General features: G+C 36.2%; 2 protein-coding genes across 3 annotated transcripts in view; one reads left to right on the forward strand and one right to left on the reverse strand.

The window, feature by feature from the left end:
* The window catches only part of LOC114245110 (frequenin-2), a 209,857-nt gene that overhangs the window by 118,761 nt on the left and 71,106 nt on the right, over positions 1–19,990 (forward strand). The window lies entirely within an intron of this gene.
* On the reverse strand, positions 9,668–12,135 carry LOC114245108 (uncharacterized). Its single transcript, XM_028177116.2, has 2 exons — positions 11,978–12,135; positions 9,668–10,929 (listed from the first exon to the last, which is right to left on the reverse strand). Exons 1-2 carry the CDS (start codon positions 11,990–11,992, stop codon positions 10,027–10,029), a joined length of 918 nt encoding a protein of 305 aa, XP_028032917.2. The 5' UTR covers positions 11,993–12,135; the 3' UTR covers positions 9,668–10,026.

Consider the following 19,990-nt stretch of genomic DNA (forward strand, 5'->3'; position numbering starts at 1 on the left):
TGAATGGTTTTAAATTATGTGAAAGTAATTTTTTTTTTTCGTACTTAATCCTTGTTAACCTAAGGTTCTATTCTTTTTTTTTTTTTTTTTTTTTATTGCTTATCTACCACCTATAATCTAATAATCTACCACCGGATTGAAATCGCGACCCGCTGAGAAGATCCGGCTAGAATCTCAGTGGTCAAAATTGACTAGCAAGACGTATTTACGATAGTTAGAAAAACAAAATAAATATATTTGAAAGAAAAAAAAGATGAGACAGTGTGATTGTCTTTTAGACTGCACCAGTTCCGCTGGTGAGCTCAAAGCGTTCATTCACGACTCAGACTCACAATGAACCGTCAGCTTGAAGTAGCTCCTGGAACAATAGCTCTTTAACACAGTTTCTTAAAGGCCTCCGGATAGCGCAGCTTTGCCGGAGCGAAAGATTTAAAATGCCTTTTGTTACAAAGCTCTATATCGATTCACACTGAAGGCTCACCTGCTATCTCTTTATTGGCAAGCGAATCCTATTGTTGAGCTCGGAATCGAAATTTAATAAGATTTTTGTTATGAAACGACCGCAGAAATATTTCTTCAAACACAAACGCTGCTTCTCTATTGTATGTAAAGCTCTGGGTGAATAGATAAGCTCGCGGTCCACTAAAGTTAAGTGGTTACGGAAGCCCGTATATATTACAGTGTGAGTACTGGCACTGATATTGAGATTTGAAGTTGAAGTATCAATTGCTTTGCACGACCTGTAGTTTCTCAACATTCAAAATCGTCGTGGTTCGCTGTAGAAATAGGCAGAGTGGTGATATCTAACCATGAGGCTTATCTCAATTAGCAGTGAATATGAACTCAGTGAATAAGAAAATTTATAAATTGTGCAGGCCTAATCACGGAATCCAATCTATAACAGGTCTCACGTATTTGTACTAATGTAGTACCTAATTATAGCGTATTCTGTTTTAATCATTTCTCAAGTTTAATACATTACAGGTTTAATTGCAAACTGTAATTAAATATAGGATAAATGCAATAAAGCCTTGGATTTGCCTGCGTATTAATAATTGAAAGAAAACAATTGATTAACGTTATAATCGCAGAGCTGCAATTTAATAAATGAGGTGTTTATTTCAAAAATATACAAAAGTTGCACATACAAAAATACTTAGGTTAAAAATATACTCTATAAACGTGATTGTACGGAACATGAATATAATCTAAAACCATTACACTATATTTCCTGCTTCAATAACATCCGTATTAATTTCTTTACAAATGTAATCTCGCTTCATTCGTTAGATTACTAGTTACGCAACCTTTCTGTTAAACCATAGCACTTCGTGTTAATCAATGGAAGGCGTTACCCCCACCTGGACGCCGTAATGGGCCCCACCGTAATTGGAACTTGGAACATAAACAATTTAATAACCGGGAACACTCTTTATAAAGGTCTCAAGGAAATGAACTCAACGGCCATTATGCTTATAACTCGCTTCTTAACTTCATATTGTGAAAGATAAAAGTAATCTAATTCAAACTCACAATGACTTCATTGCAAACTTCTCAGTGCATTTTAATATGGCCTGGTCGTGTTTTGGATTACAATAATTTCATGGTTATTAGTCTCGTATTGAATGGAATAGTTTTTTTAAACAAATTCGAATTTAAGTTGATGTCACATCCAGTACAGCAGCAACTGTAACTCATAGATGCGATACGAATGTTGTCATGCATATATTTTTTATTAGCCTCTACGCTGACCGAGACTCAGATGTCATGTACACAACCATGACATGACATTCAAATTCAATATTTAATAATAAGCCGTAGCCGTTCTCGAAAATTAAGACTGGTAATATGTTTATGATTCGTAATTATAGTTACTATTAGGATTTTAAAAAATTATAGTGAGTAACTTTTAAATCCAGTGCTATGGGCCCCAGTTCTGATCCCTCGTGCAAGCTTCAGGCTCACTATAATACGCTAACACCATACGTATTGCTATGATATTAGTTATTTGGGTTAGTCAGAAATCATTAGGTTCTATCCTGTATTACGTTGTCAAAACATCCAAACACATTACTCAAGCGCTGGCTTTTAGCAAACCGATATAAGCGTGTATTATGAGAATGTTTATTTGCTTGTTTTTACATTCTCCCTAGAAATAACCTACTTTTAGAGTCATAGAGTTCTGTAACTGATATTACTGTAGTTATAATATTGTTATGAACATATAACAGAAGTGTCGATAAATAGATGGCAGTTTTTTTACCATATAGGAATTTCATGTTTAGTATTGAGACGTTAAAATTAAAATTAAAAATAAAAATAAAAATTTGAAGGATGGGGTAGCCGTTGTAATTATACTGAGACCTTAGAACTCATATCTCAAGGTGGGTGGCGGCATTTACGTTGTAGATGTCTATGGGCTCCGGTAACCACTTAAAACCTGGTGAGCTGTCATAATTTAGGCCTTTCGCCGAGCAGATAGCAAGTTTTTCAAATAAATAACACTAAAAAAAGTTTTACGAACTCCATATCCTTAATTTGATTTCACTTTTCACGAAATATGTTTAATAACTTTGACGTCGTCAAGACAAGACATTCGTGCACCATCAGAAACTATATCAAATAATAAGAAACGAATTCAAGTTTTGATTTCGCATTTTATTACCATTAACAAATAATTTGAACGTGCAACTTGCTCATATTTCACTTTAACAACTTGGCAGAGCTGTAATAAAAATCTATATTTCACCCTTTTGAATTAGCATAAAACATTTCTCTTGATGGGACTGCACACTTCGTTTGTCAAATGGCAGTCTGATAAAATATGTCAACACGTAAGGCCGGGCGCAAACATCGGCTTGCTTGATTAGGTTTCCGTACCCGCGGTGCTGTGTTCGGGCATCTGAATGAACACAAAATGTACTTACTACATATCGCATACGTTCGTAAATCTGAAAGAAAACACGTGTATTACTACTACTGGTAATACTGGTGGTAGGACCTTTTGTGATTCCGCACGGGTAGGTACTACCGCCTGCCTATTTCTGCCGTGAAGCAGTAATGCGGTTCGGTTTGAAGGGTGGGGCAGCCGTTGTGACTATACTGAGACCTTAGAACTTATATCTCAAGGTGGGTGGCGCATTTAGGTTGTGGATGTCTATGGGCTCCAGTAACCACTTAAAACCAGGTGAGCTGTGAGCTCGACCACCCATCTAAGCAATAAAAAAAATTGAAGAAAACTTTCTATGGATTACCGTATTTTATATAGAGGCAGGCCTACGTGATGAACAGTGGTACGTTGCAAATTGAAGAATTGGATTACAATTATTTAAATAAAATTAATTTGCGACCGTAGTGTGCACACTGTGCGTCTGCTGAGCTGTCATAGCTGATACTCCAGGAGAACCGTATCGATTACGCTGTAGAACTAATAAAAAAGGGTTTGCTAATGATTTTACATTGAATAAAATTTGAAGTCGTCGTGGCCTAAAGGATAAGACGTGTAATAAAAATCAAATCCACAAAATTATAATTTTCGAAATTACTGGTAGTAGAAAATCTTGTAAGATTACGAGACGGGTAGGTATCACCCTGCCTATTTCTACCGTAAAGCAGTAATGCGTTTCGATTTGAGGGGTGCGGTGCCCATTGTAACCAAAACTGAGATCTCAGAATTCATGTCTCAAGGTGGCTGGCGGCATTGACTTTGTCGAAATCTATGGGGTTCACACACAGGTAACGACTGAACAACTTAATAACTAATTTCACATTCAACTATGGTATTATTCAGAATGTGTCTACAATCATCACAAGAAGTAAACAATACTTTATTTCATTGCAAACCAATTGTCGTTTGTAATTGGACCTATTTCGGTTTATTTGTCAGCCTATAAAAATTTTAGTAACCCCTCTAACTATTTCGGAGCATCCTTGATCGGTACAGTAAAAAATAAAAGCGGAATCTGAAATATATTTGGATACGATAACTCCCCAGGGTCGAACGTCGAGCCGAAATGTAAACGCGCAACAATCGAAGCTTACTAACATATTATACTTTGACATGTGTATTGGTATCTATATATTAATACGTGAAGCAAAATCTTTGTATTCATTTTTACGAAAATTGCGCGGATGGAGGAGTATGAAATTTTCCACACTTATAGAGAATATAGAGAAGAAGTGCACAATGCTAATATTTTTTTAAAATAATGCATAAAAGATACTTTAAACCAATAAAGAAAACATTACACACACTACCGTGTATTTGAAACACACACGCATGCATACTGTTTATTTATTGTCAAACTTTTGTTCTTGACGTCTGTGGTCAAATTGAGAATAGATTAAATATTGTTTGTATTTATTAATATTTTTCTTTAGTAGTCTTGGCGAAATTTGTGATTATAGAAGTATCTAGTAGTCTTTGACAATAGAACCATAACAGAGTTCAAACTTATGATTTTAATTAATTATAGTCGAATTTCGACTACTGCGGGACCACTAGTATTTTAAATAGACCACCTGCGGTACGACAATAACCGCGGGTAACATCGCGGGACTCAACTATTCAATAATAAAATTTAATTAATGTTTCCGAAGAAAAGCGAGGGCGGTTCGCTAGTATACAATAAATACAATAATCATCGAAATCGGTTGGCGTGATATTGAGTTATTCATCTATTTGTCGCGCACGTACATAATGCAAATTTAAGACTTATATGGTTTTTTCGTGGATACCATTATCAGAACTGGACTAAATTGAAATGGGACCACACGGGCACCATCAGCTTTCTAATAAAAAAAGAATCATCAAAATCGATTCACCCAGTCAAAAGTCATGAGGAAACAAACATAAAAAAAAACATACAGTCGAATTGAGGACCTCCTCCTTTTTTGAAGTCGTTTAAAAATAGGGAATTTAATAGTCTATCAACCTGGTTAACTCGTTAATTTTATAATTCAAATTTATAGTTTGAATGTCGAGGAAATCAATTCGAAATTAAAAACAACGAAATAGAATAGTAGATATAATTGAGAATCTCTCAATAAGTACAAAAACTTTAAGCTATAACATATTGCAGACCTGGTTGGTCGCAATCCAATATCCAACGGGATACATTTAAAGACTAGAAAAGCCAGAAGTATCAATGGGTAAAAATGAGACTTGTCTTGTTAAGGTGTGAGTAGCAATATTCAAGTTAAAGTGTGGCTTCCGATACGCCTTTAAAATTAGGTGGGCCGTGAGCTTATCTATCCTTCACAGCCATTAACATGATTGGGTTTGGATTTCTTTGATTAGAGAACGATTTAATGAAGGATTGAAAGTATTAGAGTTTGTAGTTTGTTTGAGATGGAATTTCATCTGAATAACACTTCCGGAAACGACATAAGGCAAATCCGATTCTGGGTGAAATTGTGCGTATCTTATTATTTGTTTTAAGCAATATTCATTCCGTTTGATTTTTCCAAAGTTTTTATAAGCTGACTTTACCATCCTTTTGCTCCTTTTTGGGAAATTATACCGGAACATTGTGTATTTTACATTTCATTATTGGCATGAAGAAATGTGTGTACCGAGTGACAAATGAGAGTGATCGAAGAATATGATTTGCAATCGATGTAAATGACTCGTTTCGCCTCTCGAAATTAATACCAAACTTTAAATTTTTAATTTCCAACGACGTCCGTTGAATTAGTCAGCCACTAAGCCAAGACCAATAATATATGAACGTATATTACTTTTAAATGGTCGAAAATATTTAAACAAGTAAATTTATTAACATGTTTAATGATTTCTAAAAATCTAGATGTTCAAGATGTCCGTTTCAACTTTCTCTAAATCAACACATATTTAAACTTTTAAATATCGTCTCTGTATGTAAATAAACCTATAATGTAGAGAGAGGTGACGACTTAATATTTTCAGACCGAATAATTAAATTTACTAAACTTTAATATAAATGCTCTAGTGTATACTAAATTTTAATAAATGATTAATTATTGCCTTCTTTCATTAGCTGGTTTTATTATATTTTCTGTGGCTCTTTGCGGCGAAAATCGTTTTATTTATATATTTTTTGATCTAAAAGTCAAAGCTTCAAGGAAAAAGTAACTAAATAGGTATCATCTGTATTAAGGCGATTTTTTTTCATAAATAAGTTCCGACCTATACTGTCGAGAAACAATATCTGTGTTTTCGAAGCGCCTCGCAAAATTTGGTATTGGCTGTGAACTCAATTAGATCCCAAATATAACGCATGTTACGTTACGAGATGCACAAAACGTAAGCACATAGATATTATGTGTACTGTGTAGATCGTATCCGCAATCACAAAAGGTAACAGCCATGAAATTTGCTATTCAGGTTCAATGCTTAAAGTCAATCGTTCACGGTAGCCGTTTACTCCATTAATTCAGTCATTGTTTCGTGTTAATTGCATCGAGATTTTGTATAAGGCACATTTAACAACACTCAGTCTATTAGCTTTCATAAGCAACGTCCTTTGTGTATTAAACCAGCTTAATGCGATCGGCGACCGGCATTTGGTGCTGCCAGGGCGTATTGTAAGCCAGCGCGAGTCTAACTCGCATCCGGTTTGTTTCTGTCGCAAACCAGTCATGCGTTTCGGCTCGAAGGGCGGATTATCCGTTGTGCAATGTAGTTCAGACCCAGACCTCAAGTCTCGGGAGAAGCAGCATTCACTTTGATATTTCTGCAAGAGATTTTCGGTATCCACCGAAGATGATGTTTTTATTTATGAAATAAAATATTGTCCATGAACTACTACTTAATATACAAAAAATTTGTTTTGAAAAAGTGTGATTTCGAAAACGCGTTAATGACCACTTTAATTACTGAACATTTCAAAGGAAAAAGTATTATATTATGATTAATCTCTGTGTCGCGTGAATTATAACGGCGAAAAATGTAAAGTTGAAAACGTCACGTCATTTACAATTTATCATGTTTTTATATTATTTTAGGTGAATCGGGTAAAATTGTTATTCTTAAAGTTAGGTTACTCAAGCACGTTCCTACAAATAAATCTAATTAATACTTCACAGTAAATGTCATCGATATGGAAGTGTTTATCATTATTTACTTCCAAAATCAGACAATTTTAAATAAATGTATATATATATATCACATACAAATATAGTGAAAGATAGGTCGCTCGCTCGATAAAAAATTATAAATAAAAGTGCCCAAGGTACGATGATTTGAGCGCAATTTCACAAAAATGTCGAAATGTTATCTAAAGTATAGTATCTAAAGTACATTTGTCATGCATTTCTTGTTAATTTGACAAGCATCCGTTCATCAGTACTCACCTTGTAGGATACTGCCTGACCTCTCAATTAGACATGCCGATATGTGCTCTGTGATTCTGTCCAACGTTACGGAATTGTTCCTTTCAAAGACAATAGTCTATCTTAGATGGGTGACATACACACAACATGCACAAGTTTGAAATCAATATACCAGTTCATAATTTATCGGGCAAATAAATTTCATGTTACGAAATCATATGCTGCATAATTTATAACATCAGTCACTAGTACTGGCGTCGGTCCGTACCTTCGATTGCAACAGCTCGCGTTGGTTTTCAATCAGTCGAGTTGATTTCAAATCATTTTCATGTTTTTGTTTTATTAGTTACTAGCTGTACCCGTCTGCTTCGCTGGGCATTTAAAATTAACATTATTATTTCTCACCCCCACAAAGATTCTCATCATTAACGCCCCCGCAACTGGTGTAGGGAGTCCAACACTCATATAAATATTAGCCTATCCATTAAGTACATGTATGTTCTATATGGATACCAAGTTTCAAGTCAATCGCATGCATGGCTCAGTAGTTATAACGGAACATCCGTTAAAACCACTGTAGATTTATATATTAGTATATATTTTAACCATTCTCTCTTTGTTCAATTAAAATAATATTAGAAGTCTAGGTTTTTTTGCTAGTATTCATTTCCAGCAGGTCGAATATGCAAATATAGGAACAAGTTGTAGCAACGGCAGCTTTCGCGGATCGAACGGGTGGGCTAACCGCAGCCAACGGCTTTTTTAGGCTTCATGCCAACTGACAGAGTCGCAATACCACCGAACCTGGCCAGAATCATGACCTATTGGAAAGGATTTTGTATGCACATATTGGATACTAACATAAATTTATGTTTGTGTTCTTAATACATAAGTATGTATATAATTTTCTTCCTTTTTATCATAAATATTCTTAAGCACCTACCTTGAAATCTCTGAGATTTTACTATACTACCAATATAATCTTCATCAATACTGCATTCGCTCATTTTCGGATCTATTTACTGACGTACTCTTATTTCAAACTAGAGTACGACATAATATTATTATTGTTTTATCGACTCAAATACGAAATAAGATAAAGTTGAGATATTCGAAGTTTGGATTCGACTATGAAATGTCTTTCGATAAAATATGCCTTTAATAACCGCAATTAAGATAAGTTATTGAGCAAGAGTAGCCAAGCTAGTTAGATGTTGCTCAACGATAAGTCGTGTTGTGTTTAAATTGTATTCTGGTCCGGCATTCCTATGAACAATTGACGTAAAGTAAAGTTACATTATTAGAATCCAGTGTATTTATTTTTTGCCTTAGATATTTATAGTTGAGAACCTTACCACATTACCACATGCGCATTTTGAAGTGCTAACACGTTTGCTTAGGGTTAGCAACATTTTGAAAATGAATTGTCTACGTCAACGTCCACGTGGACAGATATGATCGTATCTTCGTTAACTACGTCGATCGACTCCTTATAATAATGCCGTTATATAAAGGTATTTTAATTGGAGCAAAACGGCCTGCATTGAATTTACATTTAACTGTCCTTTTCACAAACTCTACGCTACACCTGTAGGTCATAATGAAAAAAATCTTTTATTTTCCTTTATATGCTGTAATACTGCATTTATTCATTACCATTGTAGGTAGACAAGCATATGGTCCACCTGGTGGTATGTGTTCACAGTCGCTCATGGACATCAGCAATGCTAGGGGCACGGTCAAATGCAAAGTTGAAAGCCATTTTCACTTTGTCAAATATGTCATGTTTCTATTATATAAAGTAATTTTAGTAGATAAACCACAGCTAACGTAACGATTAGTACAGACGTCTGCAATAAAAAACAATAATGATTAATTAGCGAGTGGTTTTCAATTATATCGATCGCTTTAAATAAATGCTCTCCGTCAATCAACAACACATAAAGTTCTAATTAAAAAATGAAGAAACACAATTCCTCGGCACGACTTCCCTTCATTTAAATGGTCAAAATTATGTAATAGCTTTGAGGTTCACTAAAATGTATTATGAAAGTGCAATTACACATATGATCCATTAAGACGACCATTAAGACCAGCGTGGCCAAGAGCGCCGCCGCCGGCGATCATCGTGCGTGACCACCGTGCGCTCGCACTCGCTTCACAGAACCAGCCACCGGACAATCTTGCGTAACTTGATCATAGATACTCGGGACCAACTAACCGTATCAATAACGAGAATGAACCAGCTGTGTTTGAACACAAACGCTATCCGCTACGCCATCGGACTTAACGGACAGCCTTTCACGACCAGTCGTGAGATAAGGAGCCGAACTTGGGCAATAACTAAATAAACCGGTTAAGCATCACATTTGGTTTTATTATAAAAGTAAAAAAAGCTATATTTATACATAACATAACAGTAGCAGCAAAATACCTCCTTTCGAATAACACTAACACTGTGCACTAATAACAAGTAGGAATGAATAGCGACGATGAAACGAATACTTTTAGGCCACGCCATGATACAATGACAGCTTACGGATGAACGTGGAGGCAGATGACTATTTACAAGCCGCTCAACCGCAACCAGCAAGCAAATGGTGGTAGGAAACACAATTTTCGACGATGACGTTAATCAATTGCTTTGTTCGGCTTTAACTCAGAAATAAATAGATATTTTGTACTACCACCAAAGCTTAAAAGACTGTTTTTCTTTTAATGAAGGGGACCAGCGACGTGTCCGGGAGGACCATATTGAGTGCTGGTAGCTCCACCGTGACCTCCTTCAACAATGGCCTCATCTCCGCCAGTCGCACCAAAATCGCCGCTAATTTCAGCTCCGCCATGGCCGGCTCCGAGATCGCCACCTCCGATGGAACCGCCGCTGATGCCACCAGAGCCGAGATCACCAGCACTGATACCACCATCAATACCACCGCCGAGTCCGCCGCCAAGTCCTCCGCCGAGTCCACCGCCAAGGCCTCCGCCAATAGCACCACCAGATTCCTTTTGGGTTTGATATTTGATGAAGTAAACTTCCGGTTTTGAGGGCTGAGTGGGTGCTGGAGTTGGGATAATAATATCAGGCTGCTCTTCAGGCTTCTTAACCAGCACATATACGAGTGTCTTCTCTTCGTTTTGTGGTTGGATAGGAATTATGGGGGCAGTAGGAGTGGGAGGAGTTGGGGCCTTGATGAAGATGATCTTGTAATGTTTCTGGGGTGGAGCCACAGCAGGGATACGAGGAAGTCTTTGCTCAACTGGTTCTGGGGGAGGTACGTGAACATAGATGTGTTTCTGTACAAGAGGAGCACCAGAGTATCCACCCGCATATCCGCCACCGAATCCAGCATCACCTCCGAAGCTCAAACCGCTGCCGCCGCCAAGGGCGAGTCCACCACCGAGACCGAGTCCATCAGAAGAGTGTCCGCCGCCAAGGGAAATGCTGCCTCCAGAAAGGCCACCTAGGGATCCAGAATGACCACCAATAGCAACAGTTCTGTGTCCGCCGCTGATAGAGGAAGAGCTGAAGCTTCCTGAGTGACCTCTGGGAGCGGAGTAGCTGTATCCCACTGGAGGTTCAGGGCGGCCATAGGCCATAGCCACACAGGCGAGTACCTGGAAAGAAGAAAATTGATACTATAATAAAACAGTAAAAGCTTTAATTGTCAATGGAAGACTACGGAATTTAAACCTTATTTAATACAAGCTGGTTAAATATAAATAAATTCACATAATGCAGCTCATAAACTGCAGAATAATGGAAAAATTACTTTAAACGCAAGGCAAGTTTATAATTCGCAAAGCATTAACATAATATCAAATTCCATGAAAATCTTGCAATAACATGTAATAGAGATGAAAGTGACTCCAAAATGTTAATATAATGTATGTTATCTAGATTCGGAAGTGACGTAAGCCGGATCGGTTCGTATGCGGTAGTCGTAAACAGTTGAAATAATCTGTATTATGCAATAGGGACGAATACTTGGAATTTCGGTCGCCGGTGATTTACACTCGAGCACTTGGAATACAGATCGACGACTTATTTTTATTACCTTCTTCAAAAGTCGACTGTTACCGTGCGACGCGTGAAAATGGACCGGACGTGGTGAAATGGATATCGCGCTCAAATAGAATAATGATCGATTTTTTTTAAATCGCGATCTACATTCGGTATCCATTTACTATTACGTTACACGATAATAAGGGGGTAAGTTAGATTTTGTTTCATTTTTTAATTCAATTATAATAAAAATGGATAACAAATTTAATTTCGAGTTACATTACTTTTAAAATTTTAACCAGTAATGAATTTTCAGATCTATGTATGTGTTTAACATACTCATTTAATTTGCTCACTTATGACTATTATATTGTTTTTCGAAAACAATGTATGGTCTTCGTTAATTAAGCACAATTCACTATTATGAAAACTCGACAGTATCCATTTGACGACTACTTGGCACACTAAGAGATCCATCGTATTCTGTATTTAAATCACAAATCACTTCACTACGATTTCGTTATGTATCCTGAAAAGGCTTCGTTCGTTCACAGAAAATCACTGTTCATAATTCATATGAAAAAAATTAAATACAATGCAAAATCGCATGTGCCAAATAGTTAAAATACAAAAACAAAATAATGGCGCAAACTTGCTTACCACGAAAGCGCGCATTTTGTGCTTGGACGAAACGAAACTGATCCTTTTTGAGCTTACTCGATGATAATTTATTTAGTAACCAATTAGAACAACTCCAACTTTGGAGATGTTCCTGTGGCTGAGAGCTCGTGTTAACTGATGACATTCGCCATGCCGACCCGCTCTTAAATAGCAAGGTGTTCATCTCGTCCGAACACTCCATCCCTACGGCATTTCACTCCGCAACGTACAACTATCGTCATTATTTAACAACGATACGGTCCTTTCTTTTCGGCGAGGTCTACAGTCGGTGCAGAGCGCATTTGATACGCTACTTTAGCCGCCACCGCTCGCCTGCACACGCTCTCCTGTTCGAAATAATAACACTTTATTTTATTTACCCCAATATCTATAGATCCGAAACATAAGATCAATTAAAAATAGTCTTCTCCCTTTTATTCTTTAAATATTCGAAAAATCTTATTGTCTTATTTCTCTTATTGTCTATATTATCTTTTTCTTATATCTTATTATTACTATCTTAAACTACTTTTTTGTATTATAATAAAAACTGCTCTAACTTATTTCATCCGAACTATTGTCCAACTTTAGTGATAGAAACAATTTTGTGGTTTCAAAGTCGAAAGTTTTAACTTAAAGCTATACGTAATCCCTCGAACCAATTACGTAGCGACCATTTGCGATGGTCAATCCTTCGTTAAGTTATGTGTTGCAATGACGAGTAAATTTAAACCTTCTTAAATAGAAACGATACCACGTGCAGAGATTAACTTCAGTAACAGCATTATTATGTCTACTTAGACATAATGAAAATGAGTACTTACTCATCAATCAACTCTAATGAAAAGTACGTACTTAATACTTAAACTCAGTTCGAATTACAAAACTAGAGATGTAAACGTTAAATTTGATCTTGAATCATCAAATAATCAGGTTAATTACATACAATAACGATTTAAAATAGTGAATTATGATCGCAGATGATGTTAGCGAGTAATCGATTTAATGACCGTAAACAGGATCGCCAAAATAAACATACCTATACATGTATATCTCGGTATACTTCGTTGCGATTGAGAAGGATTAGCGCACCCCGTGTTACTCCGTTTCAAAGAATAGACGCTACTAACGCACTTCACATTGATAGCGGTACTAGACACCTAATGTACTAATAAAAACTGTATATAGTATAATTAAATCATATAAAAAAATCGCAAACCCATAAAAAACACGAATAACCAAAAATATAGTATTAAAATTTATTAGTATGAAAATAATAAATTTTATTTTAAGACTATTTTATATAAAAGATTTATTTGACACATACGAATACGTCTTATTATAAATTTATAATATTAATACCGAAGACTTTCAATGACTTTAAATTTTACCTATAATAGAATTTTTGCTAGTCACTCACCTCCTGTATGTGTCACCTTATAAAAGCATACGTCGATCCCCCGAGGGTGCAAGCTGAATTCAATTTCAAGACTTAACTCAAAATGTTTCAGGCACTACCGGTAAAATATCGGGAGTCAAACATTATCTACTGCACAGAGTTTCAAGCGAAATGTGACATAATTTTATTTATACGTGCCGGAAATAAAATAAAAAAAAACATTTTGTACCATTTATGGTGCCACACGCGCCATGCTTTCTTGATCTGAATTTCATTAAGTATGTAACCGAAAATCAACCCAGATATGTCTACTGTCACGCCACACATGCCAAATATTTTAATTAAGGATGATGTAGAAGTTGACAGAGTAGCTATCGCCGCACAACATCCGTAGCAACCTGACGATCGACTTGACGACATTCTGGTGGTTACTGGAACTGATAGAAATGAGAAAAATGATTGTCACCACACACCCTAACATCGAAGACTTGGCTGTTTTGCTTAATTACCTACTATTCCATCCTTTAAATCGTCACATAACTTAAAACTAGTACTTGTTCGATTGTAAAAAAAAGCAGGTGAAGCATCAAGGCGTAGTCTCCTGTGAGGAATTGGGGGAGGTGGAGGACCTCAGGCCTCCTCTTCTCCCTCTTTCTCTGGAGGTGCCAGAGTCCGACATAACCCGGTCCGCTACCCCCCGGGTATCCGTAAATCGATACACCAACGTAAAAAAAAGCATCACTTAACGTTTTTTAAACAACTTCTTCACAGTCAGGTTTTAAGATTCCGTCTACTTATCGTCTAGACCAGATGCAATGCAGTTATTGTCCATTAAAAAAAAAAAAAATTATGAGATATAAAAAAAACAGTATTCTTAGAACAAAAACCGTTTTACAGAATATCTGTTCTGTAATAATAAAATACATAAAATTTACTTACGTTACCCAAGGAAAATGGATAGCAATATTTCAACATACGGGACAATTCCCCGGGGAACGCTCTTGTAAAACTCACGTTTCCGAGTATTTCAAACTTTGCAAATATCAACCTTTGTTTTGAAAGCCGTAAAATGTCCAAAGATAAAATAAACAGCCCATTTGATTGATTGTCCTGAAATTCCTAAGGTTTTCTTGGTTAGAAAGTTTACTGAAATTGTTAACAACTTACTCATTCTTTCGAAATTTGCCTTTGGAAATACTTTGTTGTTTGATACACGTTTTATACAACGTTTTCTAACTACGCCGACTGTTTGTTTTATTTATATCGGTGACAAAATAAGATGCTATTCCTAAATCTTAGATTTTAATAAATAGTAGCTTATTCGAATAAGATTATTGATTTACTGTTGATAGATAAGACATAGTGTTAGCTCACCCGAGGACGTACCTTTTTTTGTCTATTGCTGCGGCGAAGCTGTCATCATTTCCAGTTTCAAGGATGGGACAGGGCAGGTAATTCTTTTATAGCTAGTAGGAAATTTATCAAAAGGCTTACAATTGAACAAAATAAAAATAAAAATTAAGATTTTGGTACATAAATAGATACAGCTTAGATCTATTTATGTACCCAAATCAGCTGTTTGTATAGGTAGGTCCATCCATAGAGAATTTTTTTATAGCTTGACTTGCTACTTGTGCTGCGTTGTACACCTCAACTCGAATGCTGTCACCCATCTTGACACATGAGACCGCAGTTTCAAGGGGTCAGAATAGGTTTCCTACTTCAGTGGGTCAGAACCAGTCTGAGTTGAAAAATTCCGAATAATCATTATTATTATCACACAGATATTTGATTTTTTCCGTTTGATCTACAATAAGGTATACTCCAAGCTACTCAAATATGATTTCAATGGATATGCTTCAGTCGGAAGTTGCTCTGGTACGGCAAATGCCCACGAGCGTCGATGGTCACTTGTCATGACTTGCTATGCTAAAGGTGAATATTTACATTCCATTCTAACATTAACATACAAATACTTAATCTACCTACCTAATCCACTTATTTTCATGTTTAATTGGTTACTGCAGAGTAGATGACGTGCTGTAATAAATTGACAAAAAAAGTCGGAATCAGGAAAAACATTAAAAGTTTTATTCTCTCATTATTCCGTAATGAAGTGTAGATGTCTACTTTAACGAGCATTTTCAAAGTTCTTTGACAAATCGATTTGTTGAACCGACAAGAAAACTGATTTTTTTTCAATGACAACGAATTACCCAGCGGGGTCGCAACAAAATTTTAAAGAAGTCTATTGAAAGAAAATACTGCCCCCTTTATCAAATTAAAACCGATAGCCTAAAAGTCCCTGTACAATAAAAACAAAACGATATCTCACAGCTACTTAGATTACAGAACATAAGATAACTTAGACTAGGCCCAGACACAAGGAGAAAATTTAAAGAAGTAATTAAAATAAGTATTCGCTCTTAGTCATAACCAAGACCTTGCCGGCAAGACAAAGGTGTCATCTTGCCGTTGACTTTGATGCCGTTGGAACAAGATACGACAGATAACATAGGCTAGGCCCAAAGACAAGTGAAAATTAAAAGAAGTAATTAAAATAAGTATTCGCTCTTAGTCATAACCAAGACCTTGCCGGCAAGACAAAGGTGTCATCTTGCCGTTGACTTTGATGCCGCTGGAACAAGATACGACAGATAACTTAGGCTAGGCCCAGACACAAGGGGAAAATTAAAAGAAGTAATTAAAATAAGTATTCGCTCTTAGTCATAACCAAGACCTTGCCGGCAAGCCAAATGTGTCATGTCCGTTGACTTTGATGCTGCCGGATGCGGGCAACGTGGGACCAATCATCATCACGAACCTTGGAAGAGACATGTATCCAGCTGTGGACGTCTATGAGTTGAATATGATGGTGTTATAAAATCCCAAAGCGTAGGGCCATATCTAATGTAATTTACAGACATGACTGAAAAACTAAAAAAAAAAATACAAATATCATCAAAATCACTAAACACAGCGACGATCTACAAAATATAACTGAGGATTCCGTTCGTTTAATTAAACCAGAAAATTAATTTAATTATATGCATAACGACAAATATTTGACTCTCAAAAGATATTTTCAAAATCGTTCACTCATTAAATTCGGAAATTATCTGTTCAATTGCTAGTTAACTGCGTAATTTGAATAAGTATGTTAAGTATATATGTATGTTTTTCAACGTAATTTAATATCTTATATTTGAATTTCTTCCTTATCTTGGAATTTTCGATGATTGGATAATATTGTTATGGAGAAGCATTATTGCCGTCTGTAAGATTCAAGACCATGATAAAAATCCACATACTGACTATTGCCGATGTCGCACTATCCTATCAGTGCACATATTATATTTAAAATTTCAAAATATCAATTTATCCAAATTTCTATGTTAACATTTAACAATTGACGAGTATGTGTGAGTGGTATCCGGTGTTCATGGACATTTTAATTAACGATTCGCTGTTAATACGATGCCAAAATTGATCTGCACATGCATAAGTATTTAGCATATACTTTCAAACCGAATCAAACACGCGAATATTTATTCTAGAATACTATAAAGTAGTTTGAGAAACAATGTTTGTCCATCGTGTATTACATTCGTTTTTTTTTTAAGCGAAAAATGATTTTTCTCAATTCTTAATTTGAAAATTTCCACATTTTTCTATCGAAACATTTACATATAGTAGTATTAGTTTAAAATTATGTTCTTCGCATTCCATCACATAAGAAGCGGTCCGTTTACCTTACGCTACGGGAGAAAGGAAGAAATATATTCAAAAGTGATTGTGGTGAAGTCGATTTATTAAACCTACGTTTAAGCTCGAAAACCTGTTTGTGTCGTATTCCAGTTGTGGTCACGTGACTCAATTCATGTTCTATAACACAGTAAAGTTACATTTTGCTATGATATTTAACTAATTTATGTATTAATAAAGTATATTGTAATAAGTAATTATATGATCTTCTTTTTACCACGTCTTTACTAACTCACTATCTTGTATATCCGCTTGGATGAAAGTTTGTAATTGATTTTAAACTAAAACGCTGATGTGCTAGAAACTTGAAATTTTGGTTCGGAAAATCAGGAGCAAACCGCCCTAATTGCGTTAATGCATTAGGGGTGGTAGGGGGGATATTTTTGGAGCCACTAAAATTTCATATCACTTACAACCTCAGCCTAGACAGGCCTCAGCCGAGCTACCTACTGATTACTACTGGTGGTAGGACCTCTTGTGAATCCGCGCGGGTAGGTACCACCACCCTGCCTATTTCTGCCGTGAAGCAGTAATGCGTTTCGGTTTGAAGGGTGGGGCAGCCGTTGTAACTATACTTGAGACTTTAAAACTTATGTCTCAAGATGCGCATTTACATTAAGACCAGATACTAGCTCCATAAAGCATCCCAATAGAGTGTCATCGACCGCGCATTATCGGGGGTACGTCATCTGGTCGGTCCGGGACTTAGTAAGAAAGCCGGCTGTCATCAACATAAGCCTTTAAGACTGAAGACTGATGATTAAACAGAGAAACGAACGAACCGTAAAAATAATTTAATTTTTATTTAAATGTTCTTAAAGCATTCATAAATTCTAAGGATTTTAGCGATAAAATAAATAAATTTGATACTAATTCATAAAAACATATATTATCTATGAACACTTACAACGCTCTAGTGTCAGAAAATCTTCGCAAAAATTTTATGGACTTCTCAGAACTAACTCCTACGTCCTTGTTCCATATTCATTTAGGAATAGTGCTAATATTTTAAAAGTTATCGAGGAAGAAAACTCGAGAGAATTTTAAAGTAAATACCAAGCTCTGTTTGACCGCGCACGCCCAGAGGAATTTGCTAGACGCTTACCAGTCTCGCTTTAAGTTCCGACTTCAGCTTGTTGATTTTAAGCACATCCGACTGATGAGAAAAGTTTTAAGCGGGAAGTATACTCAATTAGTGTTTTGTGAGATGTTCAAGTTTTCTTTTAAACTACATTCTGTGATCGAAGTAGGCATCCCTAAAACCCTCACGTGCGTCTTAACTTATCTGTTTGTTTCTACTTCTCTTTGTATAAAAGCTACTCAAAAGTCACTGGATATCTGAACTTGCTTTTCGTACGAGTGACTTCAACAATAGTGACGGCCTCCTGAAAGTAAATAATTTTGGAATACAGTTTTAATCGCACTTTCTTTGTCTTGATAAATTCTTCTTACACATTCAAGTAGGTCTTACGAATTATAATCTATATTGTCATTGACGTTACTGTTCAATTAATTAAAATAACATTACGATTGGTACTCGACGTAACCCCCCCTCTCCGTCATTGAACACGAACTTCGTATGATTGAAGATTCTCAATTACCGAGATGTGACACATACCTTGAACTATAAGCATTGACCGGGCACAGAATTAATGCTCGTTTGCTAATGATTTAGACGTATTTTCCCCTCACATGCCGTTATTTACTCGAAGGTCAGCGTCTGAAAAAGAATGGTATGATTCGAGTCTTATCCAACAGAGGCCTTGGCACGACCTTTCCAATACATTCACCCACTAAATTAAGTAAAGATGAAATTGCGTCGCAACTTAGTTTCAATTTAGCCTCTATGATAAACGGTAAGTGACTCACTGTGTGAGTTATATGTCTAAAGGCGAAAATTGAAATCAACTGAGACATTTTTCCATTAACATTACGAACATTTCCACAAAAAGTTTACACAATTTATTTTTAACTACATCAAAAAAGTCTATGTGAGAATCTTTCTTCTATTGTAGCGTTACCAATTTAAATTCTAACATAATCTTACAACGTTCATACGTTATGCATCTTAAAATATGAGCTCGTATTTAGTAATACGATATTGTGGAACTGTAATTACCTTACACGACAGGAGAAAGGTGCTGATCGTGTTTGGAGTCTAAAGGTGAACGCATGCTTTACGACAGAAATAGAATAGACAGTGGGTTCGGTTTTGAAAAAAATCCAGACGAGCATTCAACTCACCACGGGTATGCATCCAATAAAACCTTAATATTATCTACTACGTCAACGTTATTACAGCTTGAAGCGTTACTGAGAGTATGTGTACAGTACACCCTTTAGATCTCTAAGCACGTATACAAGTTATATTGGAGTTCTTGGAGAGGAAGCCGCCTGCTGAGACGCGGGACACATACGTTACTTTAAATTGCTGTTTTGCTAAATTTAAGTAAATAAAAAACACTGTTCTCGCTTAGCTTCCTAACCGAGTGTCGTTTTCTTAGATCAGTTTATTGTCTTTTCATCTTGAGACAAGCCCACCTTACGACCTATATAAGAGATTGATAAAAATAAGTAAACATTTTTACAGTTAAATACTTAGAAGTTGCAAGTTTTAAGCTATTGGATAACTTTTATCGCGGGCCTTGAGCGTCGGCGTCCGAATCATGAAATTCCGTAACGAAAAAAACCGTACACCCCTCACTCCGCCTACCATGTAGCTCGCGTTCAACACATTCACACGTTGCGCTTGTGTAGTGTTTGTGAATAAGTGCATGGCGTGACGTCACACTGCATATGCGCATCATGAAAAGTCTGCCCATCTCTCTCTCGCGCGGTCTAGCTTATGA

Source organism: Bombyx mandarina, chromosome 01 (assembly GCF_030267445.1).
Source record: "Bombyx mandarina strain Sakado chromosome 01, ASM3026744v2".
Lineage (NCBI taxonomy): Eukaryota > Metazoa > Arthropoda > Insecta > Lepidoptera > Bombycidae > Bombyx > Bombyx mandarina.